The sequence below is a fragment of the Mugil cephalus genome, chromosome 6, assembly GCF_022458985.1.
Source record: "Mugil cephalus isolate CIBA_MC_2020 chromosome 6, CIBA_Mcephalus_1.1, whole genome shotgun sequence".
Lineage (NCBI taxonomy): Eukaryota > Metazoa > Chordata > Actinopteri > Mugiliformes > Mugilidae > Mugil > Mugil cephalus.
This window is the reverse complement of record NC_061775.1, coordinates 7,268,200-7,284,634: the sequence shown is the minus strand read 5'-3', so window position 1 is coordinate 7,284,634 and position 16,435 is coordinate 7,268,200. Positions and strand designations below refer to the sequence as shown.

The 16,435-nt window shown below is 40.1% G+C and overlaps 4 protein-coding genes across 5 annotated transcripts; 3 read left to right on the top strand and 1 right to left on the bottom strand.

The window, feature by feature from the left end:
- The first annotated feature begins 2,164 nt into the window (after positions 1 to 2,164).
- On the top strand, positions 2,165 to 3,612 carry LOC125008860 (duodenase-1-like). The gene is made up of 5 exons (XM_047586191.1): positions 2,165 to 2,292; positions 2,373 to 2,517; positions 2,615 to 2,744; positions 2,906 to 3,166; positions 3,243 to 3,612. Exons 1-5 carry the CDS (start codon positions 2,232 to 2,234, stop codon positions 3,402 to 3,404), a joined length of 759 nt encoding a protein of 252 aa, XP_047442147.1. The 5' UTR covers positions 2,165 to 2,231; the 3' UTR covers positions 3,405 to 3,612.
- Positions 3,613 to 5,837: 2,225 nt separating this feature from the next.
- LOC125009583 (granzyme B(G,H)-like) lies at positions 5,838 to 7,932 on the bottom strand. Its single transcript, XM_047587653.1, has 5 exons — positions 7,737 to 7,932; positions 7,513 to 7,660; positions 7,260 to 7,398; positions 6,485 to 6,751; positions 5,838 to 6,396 (listed from the first exon to the last, which is right to left on the bottom strand). Exons 1-5 carry the CDS (start codon positions 7,792 to 7,794, stop codon positions 6,214 to 6,216), a joined length of 795 nt encoding a protein of 264 aa, XP_047443609.1. The 5' UTR covers positions 7,795 to 7,932; the 3' UTR covers positions 5,838 to 6,213.
- Positions 7,933 to 12,367: 4,435 nt separating this feature from the next.
- On the top strand, positions 12,368 to 14,007 carry LOC125009512 (duodenase-1-like). The gene is made up of 5 exons (XM_047587542.1): positions 12,368 to 12,430; positions 12,520 to 12,667; positions 12,774 to 12,906; positions 13,133 to 13,387; positions 13,584 to 14,007. Exons 1-5 carry the CDS (start codon positions 12,373 to 12,375, stop codon positions 13,743 to 13,745), a joined length of 756 nt encoding a protein of 251 aa, XP_047443498.1. The 5' UTR covers positions 12,368 to 12,372; the 3' UTR covers positions 13,746 to 14,007.
- Positions 14,008 to 15,005: 998 nt separating this feature from the next.
- Positions 15,006 to 16,345, top strand: LOC125009511 (duodenase-1-like). Of its 2 annotated transcripts, none has more exons than XM_047587539.1 (5): positions 15,006 to 15,086; positions 15,189 to 15,336; positions 15,436 to 15,568; positions 15,715 to 15,981; positions 16,071 to 16,345. In XM_047587539.1, exons 1-5 carry the CDS (start codon positions 15,011 to 15,013, stop codon positions 16,224 to 16,226), a joined length of 780 nt encoding a protein of 259 aa, XP_047443495.1. In that variant the 5' UTR covers positions 15,006 to 15,010; the 3' UTR covers positions 16,227 to 16,345. The 2 variants fall into 2 exon arrangements, with proteins under 2 accessions (XP_047443495.1, XP_047443497.1); XM_047587541.1 differs by having other exon boundaries at positions 15,715 to 15,817; positions 16,071 to 16,137.
- Positions 16,346 to 16,435: the final 90 nt, after the last annotated feature.

Sequence of the window (16,435 nt, the reverse complement as noted above, 5' to 3'; positions counted from 1 at the left end):
ACTCAGTGTTTTATAGTCACAGATTCAGGTTCTTGCTCAAGGACACTTCGGCATGTGGCTCATTCCAGGGATCAAACCGCTAACGGCTCCACCTACTGAGCCACAGTCACCCCCATTGTCTCCCACAAGCCCCAAATCATCATCACCATCATGTTCTGCCCCTTCAAGACAACCTAAATCACCTCTATTAGCTGCATTTAATGCAGAACACTGACCAATATTAAATATACATTTATAAATATTAAAATGGCTACTGAAAGAATACTTCTTTTTACATTTACATATTCTGAATTAGAACTGTAACTAAAACAAAACAAAACAAAAAGAATTTTTACACCTATTTTGAATTTTATTCGAATACAAATACAATGGGATCATCCCACAGATGCCTGATCAGGTTGGGATCTAGTGAATTTGGAGGCCATGTCAACACCTTATGCTGTTTGTCATTGTTTGTGAGTGTCATTGCTATGTGGTGGGGGTGCCTGGTCTGGTTTAGGTGGGTGGTACATGACTAAGTAACATCCAAATACATGCCAGGTCCAAAGGTTTCCCAGCATTGAATTGTCATATGGATGGATAATGTCATTCACTTCTACTGTCAGGGGCGGCACAGTCATTCTGTGTTTAACACTGATGCCTTTCGCTTGAGAAGGTGCGGGTTCGGGTCCGGCTCGGGTATTTCTTGGGGGAGTTTGCCCACCTCCAAAGACATGCTCGTTAGGTTAATTGGTGACTCTAAATTGACATTGATCTTAGGTGTGAGTGTGAGTGTGAATGGTTGTTTGTCTTTGTGTTGGCCCTGTGATAGACTGGATAACCTGTCAAGGGTGTACCCCACCGTTTACCCGATTACAGCAACCCCCGTGACCCTAGTGAGGATAAGTGGTACATCCTCACTGATGCCAACACACAAGACTCATGTTAAGAGATAAGGACAAAGTTGTATAAGAACATTCTGTCTTCTATGATGTGACACATTTTTCAGTGCCACTGATGCGCTGCATGTGATTAGACTGGTTATGCTCAAACACCACACATGGACAGAAAGACACAGACAGCACAGAAAGACAAGAGACTATTACTAGTCATTCCCACGGTGCCTGGTTTTTACACAAAAAAAATTTGATTTGACTACTGGTACCAAATTTCTGTCAGAGGAAACCCTTCTACTCCGTGCTCCTACAGGACAGTGAAGAGATGATTAAGTCAAATGTGTAATGTCCTGCGCTGTTGTAAGGGCAATATGTTTAATAACCTTACATCTGAGCCCTGAGTGGATTGGCCTGGCAGAATATGCATGGGTTTGGCCTGGTTTTCTATATGTTTTTATGGCACTTCTCTCAATAGCACGTCTAATTCCGGTCAGTAATAACATCTAGGGACTCTGGGAAAGTCCTCATGTGACCCGCTCTCCGCTAGTTTCACAGCTTTGCATGTAAGAATATCAGTGCATGTAAGAATATCAGTGCTCAATCTGCTGATGGAAACTGTGGTTGCTGTTTCATCGACATTATCACAAAGTTTACACCTGATATCAAAATTCACACCCTTGAGTTTAGTGAGTTGCATTATCTTGCAATTATGTATCTATTTAGAGTTTGGCAGTTGATCAAAGATGCAGACATCAGCAGGTGTGTGCAATATACCTTCAAACAGTGATCACTCATTAAACATACACCAGCAAAGTAGTTACATGACTAATTACTCAGCAGCAAAGCAAGATATTACTTTCCTGGTTACTCTGGATTTGTTACTCGGTTGAAGCTGTATGAAAGGTTCTTTGAAATATCCCTCCACTCCAGTATGTTGCATCTTTTATATTGAACATTGTATAGAAATAAAAAAGGAGACATCTGGGAGGGATATACTACTGTAGTTGGGCCTCAGATGGCTGCACACAACTTTTTGTAGGTCTCCCCTGTGCCCCCAGAACACTTCATCAGAGAATGGACATGGGCCTTCTGAGGGTTCTGATGTTGTTAGTGGGGGGCCTTTGGGTCCTGTGGGTTGAGGGGAGGGACCTCTGTGGATCATCTCACAAATACTTTGATCAGTTTGGGATCTAGTGAATTTGGAGGTCAGGTCAACACCTTATGCTGTTTTTCATGTTTATGCTGATAAAGAAACCAAGTATAGACAGGGAAAAAAAAAAAAAAAAAAAAAAATCCGCTGGCTGTGTGTATATAAGGGATCGACCTCACTCCACAGAGGCTACAGTCGTTGCAGTCATGATGGCTGCTCTTCGACAGCTCATGCTTGTTTATTTTCTGACATGTAGCGGAAAGAATGGTGAGACTACTAGATATAATTACTATCATCTGTCTGAAAATAACACATGAACTCAATTTGTTTTCCTCTTATTTTTGCAGCGCATGGAAGTAACATCATAAACGGTAAAGAAGTACCAGAGGGCTCAAGGCTGTACATGGTCTCAGTGCAGAACAGTGAACCTCGCCACATATGTGGAGGATTCCTCATCAGTTATGACTTTGCCGTCACTGCTGCCCACTGTCGGTTAGTTTAATTAATACCTGGATTATACCTTTGCTTTAATTTCCTTTTATGAAATTATCTATTTATATTTACCTTTACACATACTAACTGTTTTCAGGAATCCTACAAGTGTTGTCGTAGGCACACGCGACCTCAAGGCTGCTGATGCCATGAGATACACTGTAAAGACATGCAAGCATCCAAATTATGAGGATGCTCGAAAAGGTGATGACATCATGCTTCTCAAAGTAAGTCAACATGTGTTACTTTACATTAATTGTCAAGAACACAGCAATGATATCATTACACAGCACAGATGCATCTTCTAGATATTCATTACTTTTTTTGTGCCACAGTTTGGGTCTGTCAGTTTTAATTTTCACTTCTCTCATTATTTTTGCATTTGCAGCTGGACAGAAAGGCTCAACAGAACATTCAAGAACAAATAATTGGACTGTCAGAATATGAGATACAAGAGAACACAGAGTGCAGTGTAGCTGGATGGGGCTTTACAAAAAGTGGTGGTGAAGTTGTTGATGTTCTACATGAGGTCGATGTGACTGTCATTAATACGGCTGCATGTGTGAATAAGTGGAAAAACTTTGGATGTTGGCTTCCAAACAACATCACCTGTGCAGGTGGATTTAACACCAAAAAAGGATTTTGTGGGGTATGTTTGTCCTTTCACAAAATCTTCTGGGTTTCAGTCCTGAATGAAGAATAAACAAGCTTTTTCCTCCTCACAGGGTGATTCTGGTGGTCCTCTCGTGTGCAACGGGGAAGCAGCTGGTGTTGTGTCTTTCAACTGTAATAATAATTGTGACTACCCCAACTTACCCAACATCTACACAGATGTATCAAAATACAAGCCCTGGATCGATGAGATTCTCAGCCAAAATGACTGTTAAACATATGATAGCATGGCATGCTAATTTCTTTTATTGCAGACGTATTTCTGTGCTCGCTCTCAATATTGTTTGCAAAATAAGGCTTTGTTTCTTGCTGTTTCACTTTAATCTGAAAACAGTGTTTAGTCTTTTCTATAATTGGTGTTTGTACTAAAATTAGACATACTTTAAATAAAAACACAAATGTGAGGTCGGTATGATCTCAGTAGTAATATCTCAGTGTCTTGATGTTCACATTATACGTTTGCATAAAAACAACAACATTTTGTTGAATGTATTTCATACTTAAATGTGTATAATACAGCTTGATGCCGTACTGTAACAGCTGATGTTATGAAAGGCACCTTTACGACATGTGTTGCCTGGATAGTGGAGTAGCAGCACGGCACTCTTAGCATAGACCAGGGGTCAGCAACCTTCAACACTCAAAGAGCCATTTGGACCGGACCCGTTTCCCATGGAAATAAAACACTGGGAGCCACGAAACCCCTTTGACATCTAAAAGGAAGATAACACTGCATATATCGTTTTTACCTCTATGCTAGGCCTATGTATAAAAAAACTATAGTGTGTTGCATTTATGAAATGAAAGAATTGCTACAGAGAAAACAAAACTGTATTTATGCATACATAACAGGGATTTATCCATGGTTGGCTTACCTGCCATGGAAAAGTTCAATAAATAGTGGGCTGGACTTGCCGGCGGGTGTCGCACATCGGCAGTCGTGACGTATATTATGAGCGACAAAAAATTAAACACATTTTATTTTAATGTTACAAGATCACCATAAATTCAAATTTATTATTGTTTAAAAAACTAACGAACTAAAATAAACAACATTTGAATTAAATACTCGATAGCAAAGAGTATATGAGCTGCAATGCACTGTGGGAGTGTTTTTTGTATACAGTCAATAGTTACGACCATGAGTGTGAGTGGTGGTGTGGCATTCAATGTCATTCAGTTGTTGTGTAGCTCTTGTTTGTTCACTACTGACTGAACAGTTGCCGCTTTTCTGAGGCAGCTCGCGTGAAAAAGTGAACGACTTTTATTCAGCATCCTTGCTCCGCACCGCTCGCCACGGAGAGCCGCAGCAGAGGAACGGAAGAGCCGCATGCGGCTCCGGAGCCGCGGGCTGCCGACCCCTGCCATAGACAGACGCATAATCTGGAGCTCTTGTTGACCTTTTAATTTTTCTCTCTCAACATACACAACTTTCACGTGGTGTATATTTTGTCCATGTATGACAATTAGCAGCCGTACAACCGTGCATGGTAAGGTTGATGTAACATTCAATGAACGACGAGCATTGTGGAAATCCCAGCTCCTGCTGAGCTAACGCAATCCACCAACCCGGACCTCGAAGCATTACAGTACCATATGCTATTCCCTATGAAAACAATTCTCCCCTCTTCTGCCTCTACTCTCTTTTCTGCTTTGCTAAGTGTTGGTCAACATTTATTAGCTTAAACTCCCACACCAGCTGCTCAGTTCCAGTCGCCATTGTGGGAAGTTCACAGAAAAACTTAACATAACCAACGCCAGCAGAGACACACCATCAAACAAGTATGCATACACTACCGTAGCCTGCTCTGCATAGATCTACTGGGAACATAAATCAAGCTTTAGTCACAGAAGTTAAGTAATGTGGCAATTTAAAGCTTGAGTTCTTAACCCACCACAAGGAAAAACACAGTCAGAAACTCATCTACTAGCAAAAGGGGGCAACTAAATGACCTTTTGAAGCACGCATTAGGAGTTACTGCAGGATGGTCTCGAGGTCGCCCTTTATTTTCACATTTCTGAACCTGTGGGTTTCTTTCTTTTTTCTTTTTCAGGGAATAGAATTGTTTATTAGTTGGTTTATTCAACCACTGCTCAATGCTTTGCGATGAAACTTAAGTACAATTATTTGTATGGTTTCTGAGGGTATAACCTCATGACTGTCTCTAGCGCTGCTCTACCGCCACCGTGTGGTTAAAAATTGTAATGCTTTCTGAAATCAATTTTTTCTATCGAATGTGACATTCGTCATTTTACTCTTTGTGTTTAGTGCTAATTAATCAATATCAGCACTCTGACATGCTAGTTCTAGTGATGAACATGGCAAACATTGTACCTCATGGACTGTAGTTCTGTCTGTATTCTGAAGGTCACACGTAAGTGGTGGGTAAGCAAATAAGGTAAATAATAAATAAGTTAAATTCTAGTGTTTAACTGTATGCATCTATGAATATAATAACTTACTTCCGTAGTTCACTAGTTGTTGCTTCTAGATCTGATGTGTGCTGATGCACTGTGACACATTTCACCTCGCTCTTCAGAAGACAAGTTGCTTTCATGCTGCTACGGCATTCTCTGAGAAAGTGACAATTCAAACTCTTTTCACATCCCCCCCTCTCCCTCTGCTCAGCCACATCAAGTGAACCATAGTAGGGTAAATTTTTATTGATGAAGAGCATAATGGAAACAACTATTCTTTGGTGTGGATCTACACGAGATGGCCCACAGACACGTCTCTTTTTGAAGTCTAACAAAGAAGTTGCACCACAGAAGCCACTGTTTCCAGGTTCAAGCACGAGCATCAGTTTTCTCACAGTCAGCTGTGAAAGCATTACCACTTTTCACTGACATCATTCATCACTGACATTAAAGCAATATTACACACCTGTGATTGTTACTGACTGAATATCAAAAAAAAGCAAATTTTTGAAAATGAAATAAAAATAAGCAAAACATCTTTTTGAAGTTTTCTCTTGCAGCAGCCACTGAAATACCTCTGCAAAAAACAAACAAAAAACTAAATGATTATGCCGTGCTATCCCATGTTGTACAACCCTTGTGCCTGAGAATATTGTTGATCAAGGGCAGGTACTTTGATACATCTGTATAGATGTTGGGCTTGTTTGGGTAGTCACAGTCTTTTTTGTGGTTGAAAGATACAACACCAACTGCTACCCCGTCACACACGAGAGGACCACCAGAATCACCCTGCAAGGAGGAGGGAGAAGCTTGGTTTGTGTATCCAACATTTAATACTGGAAACCAACTGATGCATTTTGTAAAAGGAGGAGCATACCCCACAAAATCCTTTGTTGGTCTTATATCCACCAGCACAGGTAATATTGTGTGGAAGATTGGTGTCAACTTGCTTCCATTGTTGCTGACACTCCTTCAGGTTAACAACGGTCACATCCACACTTTGAAGCGCATCGACATATTTACCACCAGTTTTCACAAAGCCCCATCCAGCGACGTGGCACTTCGCATTGTCCTTTAGTTTCATGCCAGCCTTTGGCAGCCTAATGGTTGTTATTCGTTTGCCCAGGGGAGCTTTTTGAGACAGCTGCACAAAATCAGGAAGTGAAAACTCAGAAGAAGCAGATACCAGTTATTGCACAGTTCTTATCTTCCATTAGACAAATAGAGAACATATATATACTATATATATATATACTGATATATTATAAACAGTATATAGACTGTATATATACTGTAGGACATAGACAGAATTAAAGAAGTGGGCAGTTATGTTAAATAATGTACGGTAACACTCTCATCTGCCATAAAATTAGAGACAGTGGCAAGAATGAATGCATTAATAATTAATCTTGCACTAAATCCACCATCACTGATTAAAATGGGGTTGGCAAAATAAAAGAAAGCAATGTCTGTACTTCTCAACACAATTCAAAAGTACTACACACCTCAGCAGAACAGCAGTGAAATCAACAGCTCAGAGTTATTTGAAACAAAGCTGAAATCCCATAGACTTCAAGAAGCTAAGACTTGGTGCAGGTTATTATATTATAATGCATTCATTATCATTATGATCAGTTACTGTATATACTTACTTTGAGGAGCATGATGTCATCACCATATAAAGCATTTTTAAAATCTGGATGCTTGCATGCTTGCGTCACATTATACCTCATTTTGCCATTATTAACCTTCTTGAGATTGTGGGTGCCCAGAACAACACTGGTAAGGTCCCTGAAAGAGTGACAATTAAACATGTAACTGTCATTGCTTTTTGTCTTTTTTAAGTTGTACACTCAAAATAAACTAAAACAATGAAACTACTTCGACATTAGCTAATAAACTGACCTTTTGTAACAGTGTGCAGCAGTGACCACAAAATCTTGCCTGATGAGAAACCCTCCACATACATGGCCCTTGTTGTTCTGCACTGAGGCCATATATGTCATTAACTCATCTGGGACCTTTCTTCCCTCAATGATTTCACTCCCATGCACTGTAATTACAAGAACGTGTGAGTGAATGTCTCCTCGTCGTAAAAGAGAGTAACAATTTAAGTTCTGTCATCTTACCATTTTGTCCGAGACATGTCAGGATACAAAAAAGCAGAAGGCTGTACAGAGCAGGCATCTTCACTGCAGCAACCTAGCTGGGTGTCTTTGTAAAGTCCTTTCGACCCCTCATATATAGTCTGTGGTTTTTGTCTGCATTTTTGTGACTTCTTCTGTGCATCAGTTCTGCATCAGTGCAACCTTGTCTTATGGTGGTGAGTGCATGTGGCCAGAAGACAGATGAGCTACCTCACAACAGTGAAAATGAGTCTGTGGCTCTGCTGCCTGGAAAACATCAGCGTCATACATGGTGTGGTCTGAATGTGACATTTTCTTTTCTTTTTGTCTTTTTTTGCCTTCTGCGCCTCTTGCTCCTGCTTCTTCTCCTTTAAAACACTTTTTCATGAATCTGCATTTCAGTTGTCACCTTTGATCCGTTTGTAGGATTTTATCATTTCAGTGTTCCAGCAAAGCCTTTGAAATGAAGACAAGATGAGTAACAGAAACCACAGCATTGAGATTCCGATTTGAATGTGGGTACATTTGCAGTCATTGACTGACAGGTGGCAGTGGCAAGGAGCATTGTGACTCAGTGGAACATATTGGCATGTGAAAATGCTGTGTAATCTTGAGAGACTGATGATGCGCGTGTGTGTGTGCCCTTGTACAGCTGACTTCTTGAGGACCTGTTTGACTTTTACACCAGGGTCAATGTTTTTCAGGCCACGGGCCAAAGACACCACTTACTTGAGATGGTTATGGTTAGGGTAAGGGGCTAGGGAATGCATATGTCAGTGAATGTCCTGAAAAAGATGCTCATACAGACATGTGGGTGTGTGGTTAGCAGTTCAAGCAGCTAAGAAACCAGACACGTGACTTCGTAATGAGCAGAAAAAAACAATGCAGTAATTCTTGGTCCTTGTAACTGATGCGCTGATAACTGTATCTGACAACTATTGCGCAGAACACTGTTATTAGTAACAAATGTAATTTAATCCACGTTTGATTGAGACCCACAAAATATGACCATACCGTCTTTTCCATTTAGGTACGCGTCCTACTGCTTGAAACAGACGTAGTATTTGTAAACCTAATCTGGATACTGTGGTTTCTGCGGTTTGTCTACTTGCTGCAGATTTCGCAGAAATGCTTCTGCTGGATTGTGTCAAGTGTTTCCATGTAACAGAATCTTGGTTTTGCAACTACCCTCTCTATCGTGTGATGGAAGGCCATTAAATGTCAGAACAACATCAAAGAGCTACCAGCAACGAAGGCTGTCTGTGAGGTTGCATCATGCTGCCTGTGTATTGAACACACCAGAAAGACTACAACAACTGTATAATAGCATGTACATTTGCACCTCTCTAAACTAGCAGGTGGCAGTAGTCTGTGTTTGTCATTTAAAAAGGAGAATCCAAGGAGCTGACTGCCAAAGAAGCAAAACATTCACCAATCAGGCATAACATTATGACCACCTTCCTAATAATGTGTCTCTCCAAAACAGCTGTGACTCATCAGAGAATGGACATGCTTGGTCCTTCTGAGGGTGTCATGTGGTGTCTGGAAACAGAATGCCCTATGAGTTGAGGGGAGGGGCCTCTGTGGATGAGGATTGTTCCAGTGTGTCCCATAGATATTTGATTTTTTACAGAAGTATTAATAAAGTTGAATTAATTTAAGTTTCTTTTCACTGAATGACATGACATAAGAGCAGGTATCTTAACTGCAGCAACTCAGCTGGGCATGTGGTTTTTGTCTGGCTCACCATGACGCCTTTTCCCATATGTGCATCATTTCTGCATTGGTAGATGTAGTCAGCATACTGCGCGGCCACTGTTACAGAAAATGAAAGGTCTGTGGCTTTGCTGCCCTTTTCTATTTGTACCTGTACTTTCTTTCTCTTAAAACCAACTTTTTTCATGATGTCTTGGCAGAGTGAGTTTCATACATACAGTTTATACACACCCATCAGGCATAACACTTGACCACCTGCCTAATATTGTGTAGGTCTCCCTTGTGAGAATGGACATGGGCTTTCTGAGGGCGTCCCGTGGTGGCAACAGAATGTTGTTAGTGGGGGCCTTTGGGTCCTATGGGTTGAGGGGAGGAGCCTGTCTGTATCAGGCTGCATCCTGCTGGGGATGGCTGCTGCCATTAAGGAGGGTCATTGCTATGAGGTGGAGGTGCCTGGTCTGGTCTAGATGGGTGGTACATGTCTAAGTAAGTGGGTATGTCTAAGTAAGACCCACAGGGATGCCTGGTTCAAACGTTTTCCAGGAGAACATTGAATTGTCACAAGATGGTCAATGATATTCACCCTGTCGGTGGTTTTTATGTTGTGGGTGATCAGTGTATACCTAGGCCTATTTAGCAGCAGATTAACATTGAATAGATGAACCATAATGACTAGGAGTCATATAAACGTAATGGCAGCAATTTCTTTATGTATGCGTGTGTGTACATGCATGAGCATGTACTAGTCCAGCCTCTAGAAGCTGAGGAGTCAGTAAGACACTTTTGTGGTTCTGAGGGCCCTCATACTTTGGCAACTTATTCCAGACAGCAGGCGGGTGAGGAATAAGTGTGAAGGGGGAAGAGTTCTTGGTTTCCTGTCTGTTTTGCCTCCTCGTGTTCTACTTTGATTGCTCATAAGTTTCACCTAAGCAGCGCCTTTAGTTATTAAACAACCTTTTGTTTGCACCCTGGGGCCTGACAACTCTATGTTATTCGAATGTCAAAGAATGTCACACTACTCTTGCCTGTGGCCTTAGCAGTCTGAATCTGTGGTGTTTGTGGTTTATCACATTTACGGAACAATTCTAAGAAATGTCTCTCTGTGAACAAAGAATCTTGATTTTGCATCTAGACTCTGGTAAATTAAGATCAGCCACAGCATGTGCTTGTATATCTCTCTCTAATGATATGTAGCGTTTCTCGTGCTCGTCTCTTCAGGGTGTTTTAGAAAATGTTAAGTTATATAGTTAAAAACCCCAAGGTTTTAGGAGGTTATTTTCAAATAGTGATTACTCCATAAAAACTTTGAATTAACAAAGAACTGAAAGAAGAAGTTTTTTTATTATTATTATTAGGGAGTGCATTCCACTTAGGCAAGGTCCTACTATTGTCCATGTTGTTTCACTATCTTGGCTGAGTGAGGAATTCATGGCTGCAGTACGGTACTTTAAGTCTTTCTTAAAAAGAAAACTAGTTTGCTACATTCTAGCCCTTGCTTACTAGTTTCTCTGGCACTGGAGTCTTTTGTGGGACCTATAGAGGACTGAAAAGTTACTGTTAAGGTCTGTTAAGGTAAATCACTTTGTATTTCTCTCTCTTCCGTGATATTTCAATGCTTATGCAACAAAAACGCAATGATGCACAGTGTCTCAACTTCTTTGTGCAGTGTGTAGATTTCATCAGAGTAACTGCAGTGGCAAGTTGTTAACTCAGCTGAAATGACGATAGCGACATCTTGACTGTGAGAACTTCCAAACGGCTCGAGCACATGGGGTGCCACAAATGATTACATATTGTCAAATTAACCTAGCATACAAATGGCTTGAATCCATCAACAGTATTTAGTAGTAGTTCTGTCAGGATCACTTTAGTCAGAGAAACTTTATTTGCATTTGCGCTGAATTACACTCAAAAAAAATGTATGTAGTAGTTTAAGTGACGTAATGTTTTCACGAGTCTCACTTAGTTTTCTGCTTTAGTCATGGCAGTGTACTTTTGAGGATTACAGCAGATAAATCCAAAAGTCAAAAACAGAAAACATGGATACATGGCAAGGAAACAAAAGGACAAAAAACACAGGAACATGGGGACTAAAGCATGGCTCATGACAAAATTTAAATAGTATGAATGTTGAACTGAAGCACTCAAATTATTAACATATCTGACTCAAATCAGTTGTGTTAGGCTAACTTGTTAACTGAAATTGAGAATGCAACAGGCTTATCCCAGCTGTACACCCAGGTCGCAAGGAAATTCAGTAGTTATGCATTGGGTTATAAAAACTGTCTCATGGTGAACACAGAGTCTATAGGCCCGGTGAGAGCTTAGGGGCCCGGGTTCTCACTATCTTTACCAGTAAGTAGTCAAAACTTGGAAAACTAGCCTCCACACACTTTATAGTGCACCTAGGAAACCATTAAAGTCATCTCTCTGGTGATTTTAAGTTCAATAGTCACTCTCCTTTACCTTCAATACAGAAATATCAGAAACACAAACAAATTCATGAAGATCGACTAAAGGATTAACGGAGTGATCAGAGTGAAGAAACTTAATGTTGCATATGTATTTCTAGCTATGAGATGAATCCAACCAAAGTCCCTTGACTGGGGACTATTGAATAAAATGAGGCCCAATAGGACCCAAGAAACCGAACAATTAGTAAATGCTGAAGTATTTAGTAAAAATCGAATAGGTATAAAACTAGAAAAGGAAAATGCAGAAAACTGTGCTAACCTCATGTTGATGAAATAATGTTTATATGTGACCCGGAAGCACCATAGATAAATAAGATAATACAAATGTTGCAGAAACAGAAAACAAAGGATGTGGTTAGACGTAAAATACATCAGATGATAATCATACTTCCTATGAAAAAAATGTATAAAAATGTAGGTTTGCTCCTAAGAAGACAAGAGCCAGCATCATGAAGTGTCTGCACACATTTCTGCTTCTCCATGTTGTGACATGTCTTCAACAAAATGGTAAGAATTTTTTTTCTTCAAACATTGTGTGCAGCAGTTACCAGTTAGCAGTTAGCTAAGCTAATTTTAACTTTTACTTATCTTCACAGCTCACGGGAGCAATATCATACATGGAGAAAAAGCCCCGGAGAACTCACTGCTGTATATGGTCTCAGTGCAGAACATCAGAGGTCATGTGTGTGGAGGGTTTCTTGTCACTGAGGATTTTGTGGTCACTGCCGCGCACTGTGTGGACAGGTGAGTCCTCAATCTTAAGGCAAGGTGTAAGACCATTTCTGGATCATGTCACGAGAAATCGGTCTAAGAAAATATACTGACCACCTCCCAATGATTTCTCTTTCAGCAAACCTACACATGTTGTTCTCGGCACCCATAATCTCAAGGATGTCAATAATGAAAAAATAGAAATTGGAAAGAAGATCATTCACCCATCTTATCAGAACGTTGGAAAGGGTGATGACATCATGCTCCTTAAGGTAAGCATATATCAATGCATTAATAGTCTCAGGTGACTTAAATTCATGGTCTATTTATTTACATGAGTTATGTTAAAGTCCAGATTCTGTTTCCAGGAAGAGCAAAAGTGTAGCAGCAGCAGCAATGTAACTTAACAATATTAATTCAAACTGTCCTGCATCAACCATGCTGCAGTTTGATGAATAAATACATTACTTGTTTTTCACTTTCTGATTATGTCTCCAGCTGGCAAACAAAACTCAACTGAACTCCAGAGTGCAAACAATTCAACTTCCATCTGGTGAAATAAACCTAGAAGACAATGAAATATGTCAGGTGGCTGGATGGGGTAAGACTAGTAGCAACGGTCCCTCTGTGGATGAGCTGAGAGTGGTGAATGTGTCTGTCATTAACCCACAAAAATGTAAGAAGATATGGCACCACCTTCCTGCTAAAGTTATCTGTGCAGGCGGATATGGCACGAACAAGGGATTCTGTCAGGTATGAGTGTTCAGATTAAGTCTTAACTGGTTTCATGTTAGAAAATGGTTGAAACACGTCGATCTACCTTGAGTAAACAATTTAAATGTCTTCTTCCTCACAGGGACTCAAATTGAGTCTTAACCTGTTTCATGCTAAAAATGTGAATAATCACCTTACTCTACTTTGGGTAATTTAAATGTCTTCTTCCTCACAGGGTGACTCTGGTGGACCTCTGGTGTGCAAAGGGAAGGCTGTTGGTGTTGTGTCTGCCAACAGAAGTTACATCTGTAACTACCCAGATTTACCCAACGTCTATACGGATATCCTCAAACACACTGAATGGATCAACGAGGTTGTAAAGGGCAAAAATGATTAAAGAAAAACATGCAAATTTAAGCAGTGTTTCAGCACACTGTAATTGCAATTGGAGGTGATGTCATGCCTCTTAGTTGACTTGCTCTGCCACTGTTTGCTCTGCAACAAAAATCTAAATAAAAATAAGTGTGGTTTCTAAAACAGGTGTCTCTCGTGTGTTCAACATAGCAAAGCTACTAGAGCTAAAAATACATAGTCATGGTTAGAGAAGAATGTTAGTAAGTGTAAGTGTGTGAAAAATATTAAACATTATTTAAGCATAGCATAGCATCTATGCTAACCGTCTCCCTCTCTCTCTCGCTCTTCTTCTTACAATGACTATGTGAGTTTACAACTTTGGCCACTCTGCCACGATCACTTTCAGCCAATCATGTTTCTTTCAAGCCTCAAATAGGTTCCCCTCTGCCACTGTCATGCTGTCACTTCAGTTTCACTGAACCTGCAGCATGCCTCTGCTACTCTATCCGCCTCCAGCCTTCCAGGTCTTCGTCATCAAAGTCTCCCCCACACCTCCAGCATTGTCTTCTCTTCTTTATCACCACCACCATACCATCAGTGTCACTAAACATAACCTCATTCTCTCAATGCAATTACGTCACAGTTGTGCCTAAACACCATTTTTTTTTTTTTTTTTACTTTTTCATTTCTCGTAATGGTGCAAGTTATTAAACATGTAGCATCAGGTGAAAATGTATAAATGATAAACATATACACATGTTCAGGTTATATTCAGCCAAAAAAGGGTAATGAAATGAAGATTGCAGGAAATTAATCATATTTGACAAAGTGGACTTTAGATCTACTACAGCAGGGTTTTTCTAAGTGTGTGATAGTGAGCCTCCCCTAGAGAACTCGAAAGCAGTCATGATTGGCTATGAGAAGGCAGCAAATACTTCACACACTACTGAAAGTATTGATACTTTTGACAGTGTGGGAAAATGGACAATATGAAAATAGAGTGACCACATCCACCACAGGGTAACAGATCATGAGGGACCAGAACTTCCTTATTGTACTTTTGCTCCAACTTCATAACAAGTAAGCCATGGAAAAATGCATTTGTGTGAACCACTGTGATAAATCCCTTTCTAGCGATATATTGTACATAAATATGATTCAGGTAAGGGAACACGAATCAATGATATAAACATCTTGCACGTTATCTACAAAGGATGTGGTTAGATGCGACAACAGATAGATGACAACATGCTTGGCAACGAAACTAACTAACTCTAGTATAAAAGGGTCTTGACATCTCAAGAAGGCATGAGTTTTGCTGCCATCATGAACGGTCTCCAAGCATTTCTGCTTCTCCAAGTTCTGACATGTCTCGGACAAATAGGTAAGAATTACGAAACTAATTAGTTATTTCCTACCATTTAATAATTTATTAACCTCATTTTCCATGTTTATCTAACCCCATTTGGACTTTTACTTTTTGCAGGACATGGGAGTGAAATCATACATGGACAAAAAGCCCCGGAGAACTCATTTTTGTACATGGTCTCGCTCCAGAACAACAGAGGTCATGTGTGTGGAGGATTTCTGATTCGTGAGGACTTTGTCATGACGGCTGCGCACTGTTACAGATTGTGAGTAATGAATCTCCATCCAAGGCAAACTCTGTTTCATTTAACTACAAATCACGTTTAGAAAAAGTATTGACCATGTCCCAATGGTCCTTCTTTCAGCTCCCCTTTACATGTTGTTCTTGGCACCCATAATCTCAAGGATCTCCATAATGAAAAAATAGAAGTTGAAAAGCGTTTCATTACTCCATTTTTTAATTACACTGACCTGCGAGATGACATCATGCTCCTTAAAGTAAGTTTAGATTAGTTTAGTTTCATCATTTTGTGGTCTAACTATTTACATGGATCATGTTAAAACCCATACAATGTAAATGTCCTGCACCAACCATGCTGCATAATGACATTACTTTCTTTTTTACTTTCTGATTATGTCTTCAGTTAGCAAACAAAACTCAACTGAACTCCAGAGTGCAAACAATTCAGCTTCCACCTGGTGAAATAAACCTAGAAGACAATGAAATATGTCAGGTGGCTGGATGGGGTAAGACTAGTAGCAACGGTCCCTCTGTGGATGAGCTGAGAATGGTGGATGTGTCTGTCATTAACCCACGTGAATGTAAAGAGATGTGGGATCATAAGAAATTTGTGCTTCCTGCTAACGTTATCTGTGCAGGCGGATATCCCAGAAACAAGGGATTCTGTCAGGTATGAATGTTCAAAGTGAGTCTTATGCTAAAAATGTGAATAATCACCTTACTGTACTTTGGGTAATTTAAATGTCTTCTTCCTCACAGGGTGATTCTGGTGGACCTCTGGTGTGCAAGAGGAAGGCTGTTGGTGTTGTGTCTTTCAACAGAAATTCTATCTGTAAATACCCAGATGTTCCCAACATCTATACGGATATTTCAAAACACCTTAAATGGATCAACTTGGTTCTAAAGCATAATTGAATGCAAAAATATGTCACAAAGCTTTGCTTCAGCACACTTTAGTCTTAATGAGGAGGCGGTGTCGTGTCTTGCAGTTGACTTTCTCTGCCAGTGTTTGCTCTGCAACAAAAAAAGGCGAAATAAAAAAAAATCAAAGATTTCAATTGTTTCTCTTTCCTTCACTATGAAATAAAAATTGTGTTTTAAGTTACTGTAAAAGATATCAAGAA

Excerpts from the sequence above, each read along its gene's own strand:
- LOC125008860 (XM_047586191.1), top strand. The coding sequence starts at position 2,232 with ATGATGGCTGCTCTTCGACAGCTCATGCTTGTTTATTTTCTGACATGT. Across the intron at positions 2,293-2,372 it reads GACATGTAGCGGAAAGAATG|CGCATGGAAGTAACATCATA; the intron begins GTGAGACTACTA and ends TTATTTTTGCAG. Across the intron at positions 3,167-3,242 it reads CCAAAAAAGGATTTTGTGGG|GGTGATTCTGGTGGTCCTCT; the intron begins GTATGTTTGTCC and ends TCCTCCTCACAG.
- LOC125009583 (XM_047587653.1), bottom strand. The coding sequence starts at position 7,794 with ATGCCTGCTCTGTACAGCCTTCTGCTTTTTTGTATCCTGACATGTCTC. Across the intron at positions 7,661-7,736 it reads GACATGTCTCGGACAAAATG|TGCATGGGAGTGAAATCATT; the intron begins GTAAGATGACAG and ends TTGTAATTACAG. Across the intron at positions 6,397-6,484 it reads CCAACAAAGGATTTTGTGGG|GGTGATTCTGGTGGTCCTCT; the intron begins GTATGCTCCTCC and ends TCCTCCTTGCAG.
- LOC125009512 (XM_047587542.1), top strand. The coding sequence starts at position 12,373 with ATGAAGTGTCTGCACACATTTCTGCTTCTCCATGTTGTGACATGTCTT. Across the intron at positions 12,431-12,519 it reads GACATGTCTTCAACAAAATG|CTCACGGGAGCAATATCATA; the intron begins GTAAGAATTTTT and ends TTATCTTCACAG. Across the intron at positions 13,388-13,583 it reads CGAACAAGGGATTCTGTCAG|GGTGACTCTGGTGGACCTCT; the intron begins GTATGAGTGTTC and ends TCTTCCTCACAG.
- LOC125009511 (XM_047587539.1), top strand. The coding sequence starts at position 15,011 with ATGAGTTTTGCTGCCATCATGAACGGTCTCCAAGCATTTCTGCTTCTC. Across the intron at positions 15,337-15,435 it reads GCTGCGCACTGTTACAGATT|CTCCCCTTTACATGTTGTTC; the intron begins GTGAGTAATGAA and ends TCCTTCTTTCAG. Across the intron at positions 15,982-16,070 it reads GAAACAAGGGATTCTGTCAG|GGTGATTCTGGTGGACCTCT; the intron begins GTATGAATGTTC and ends TCTTCCTCACAG.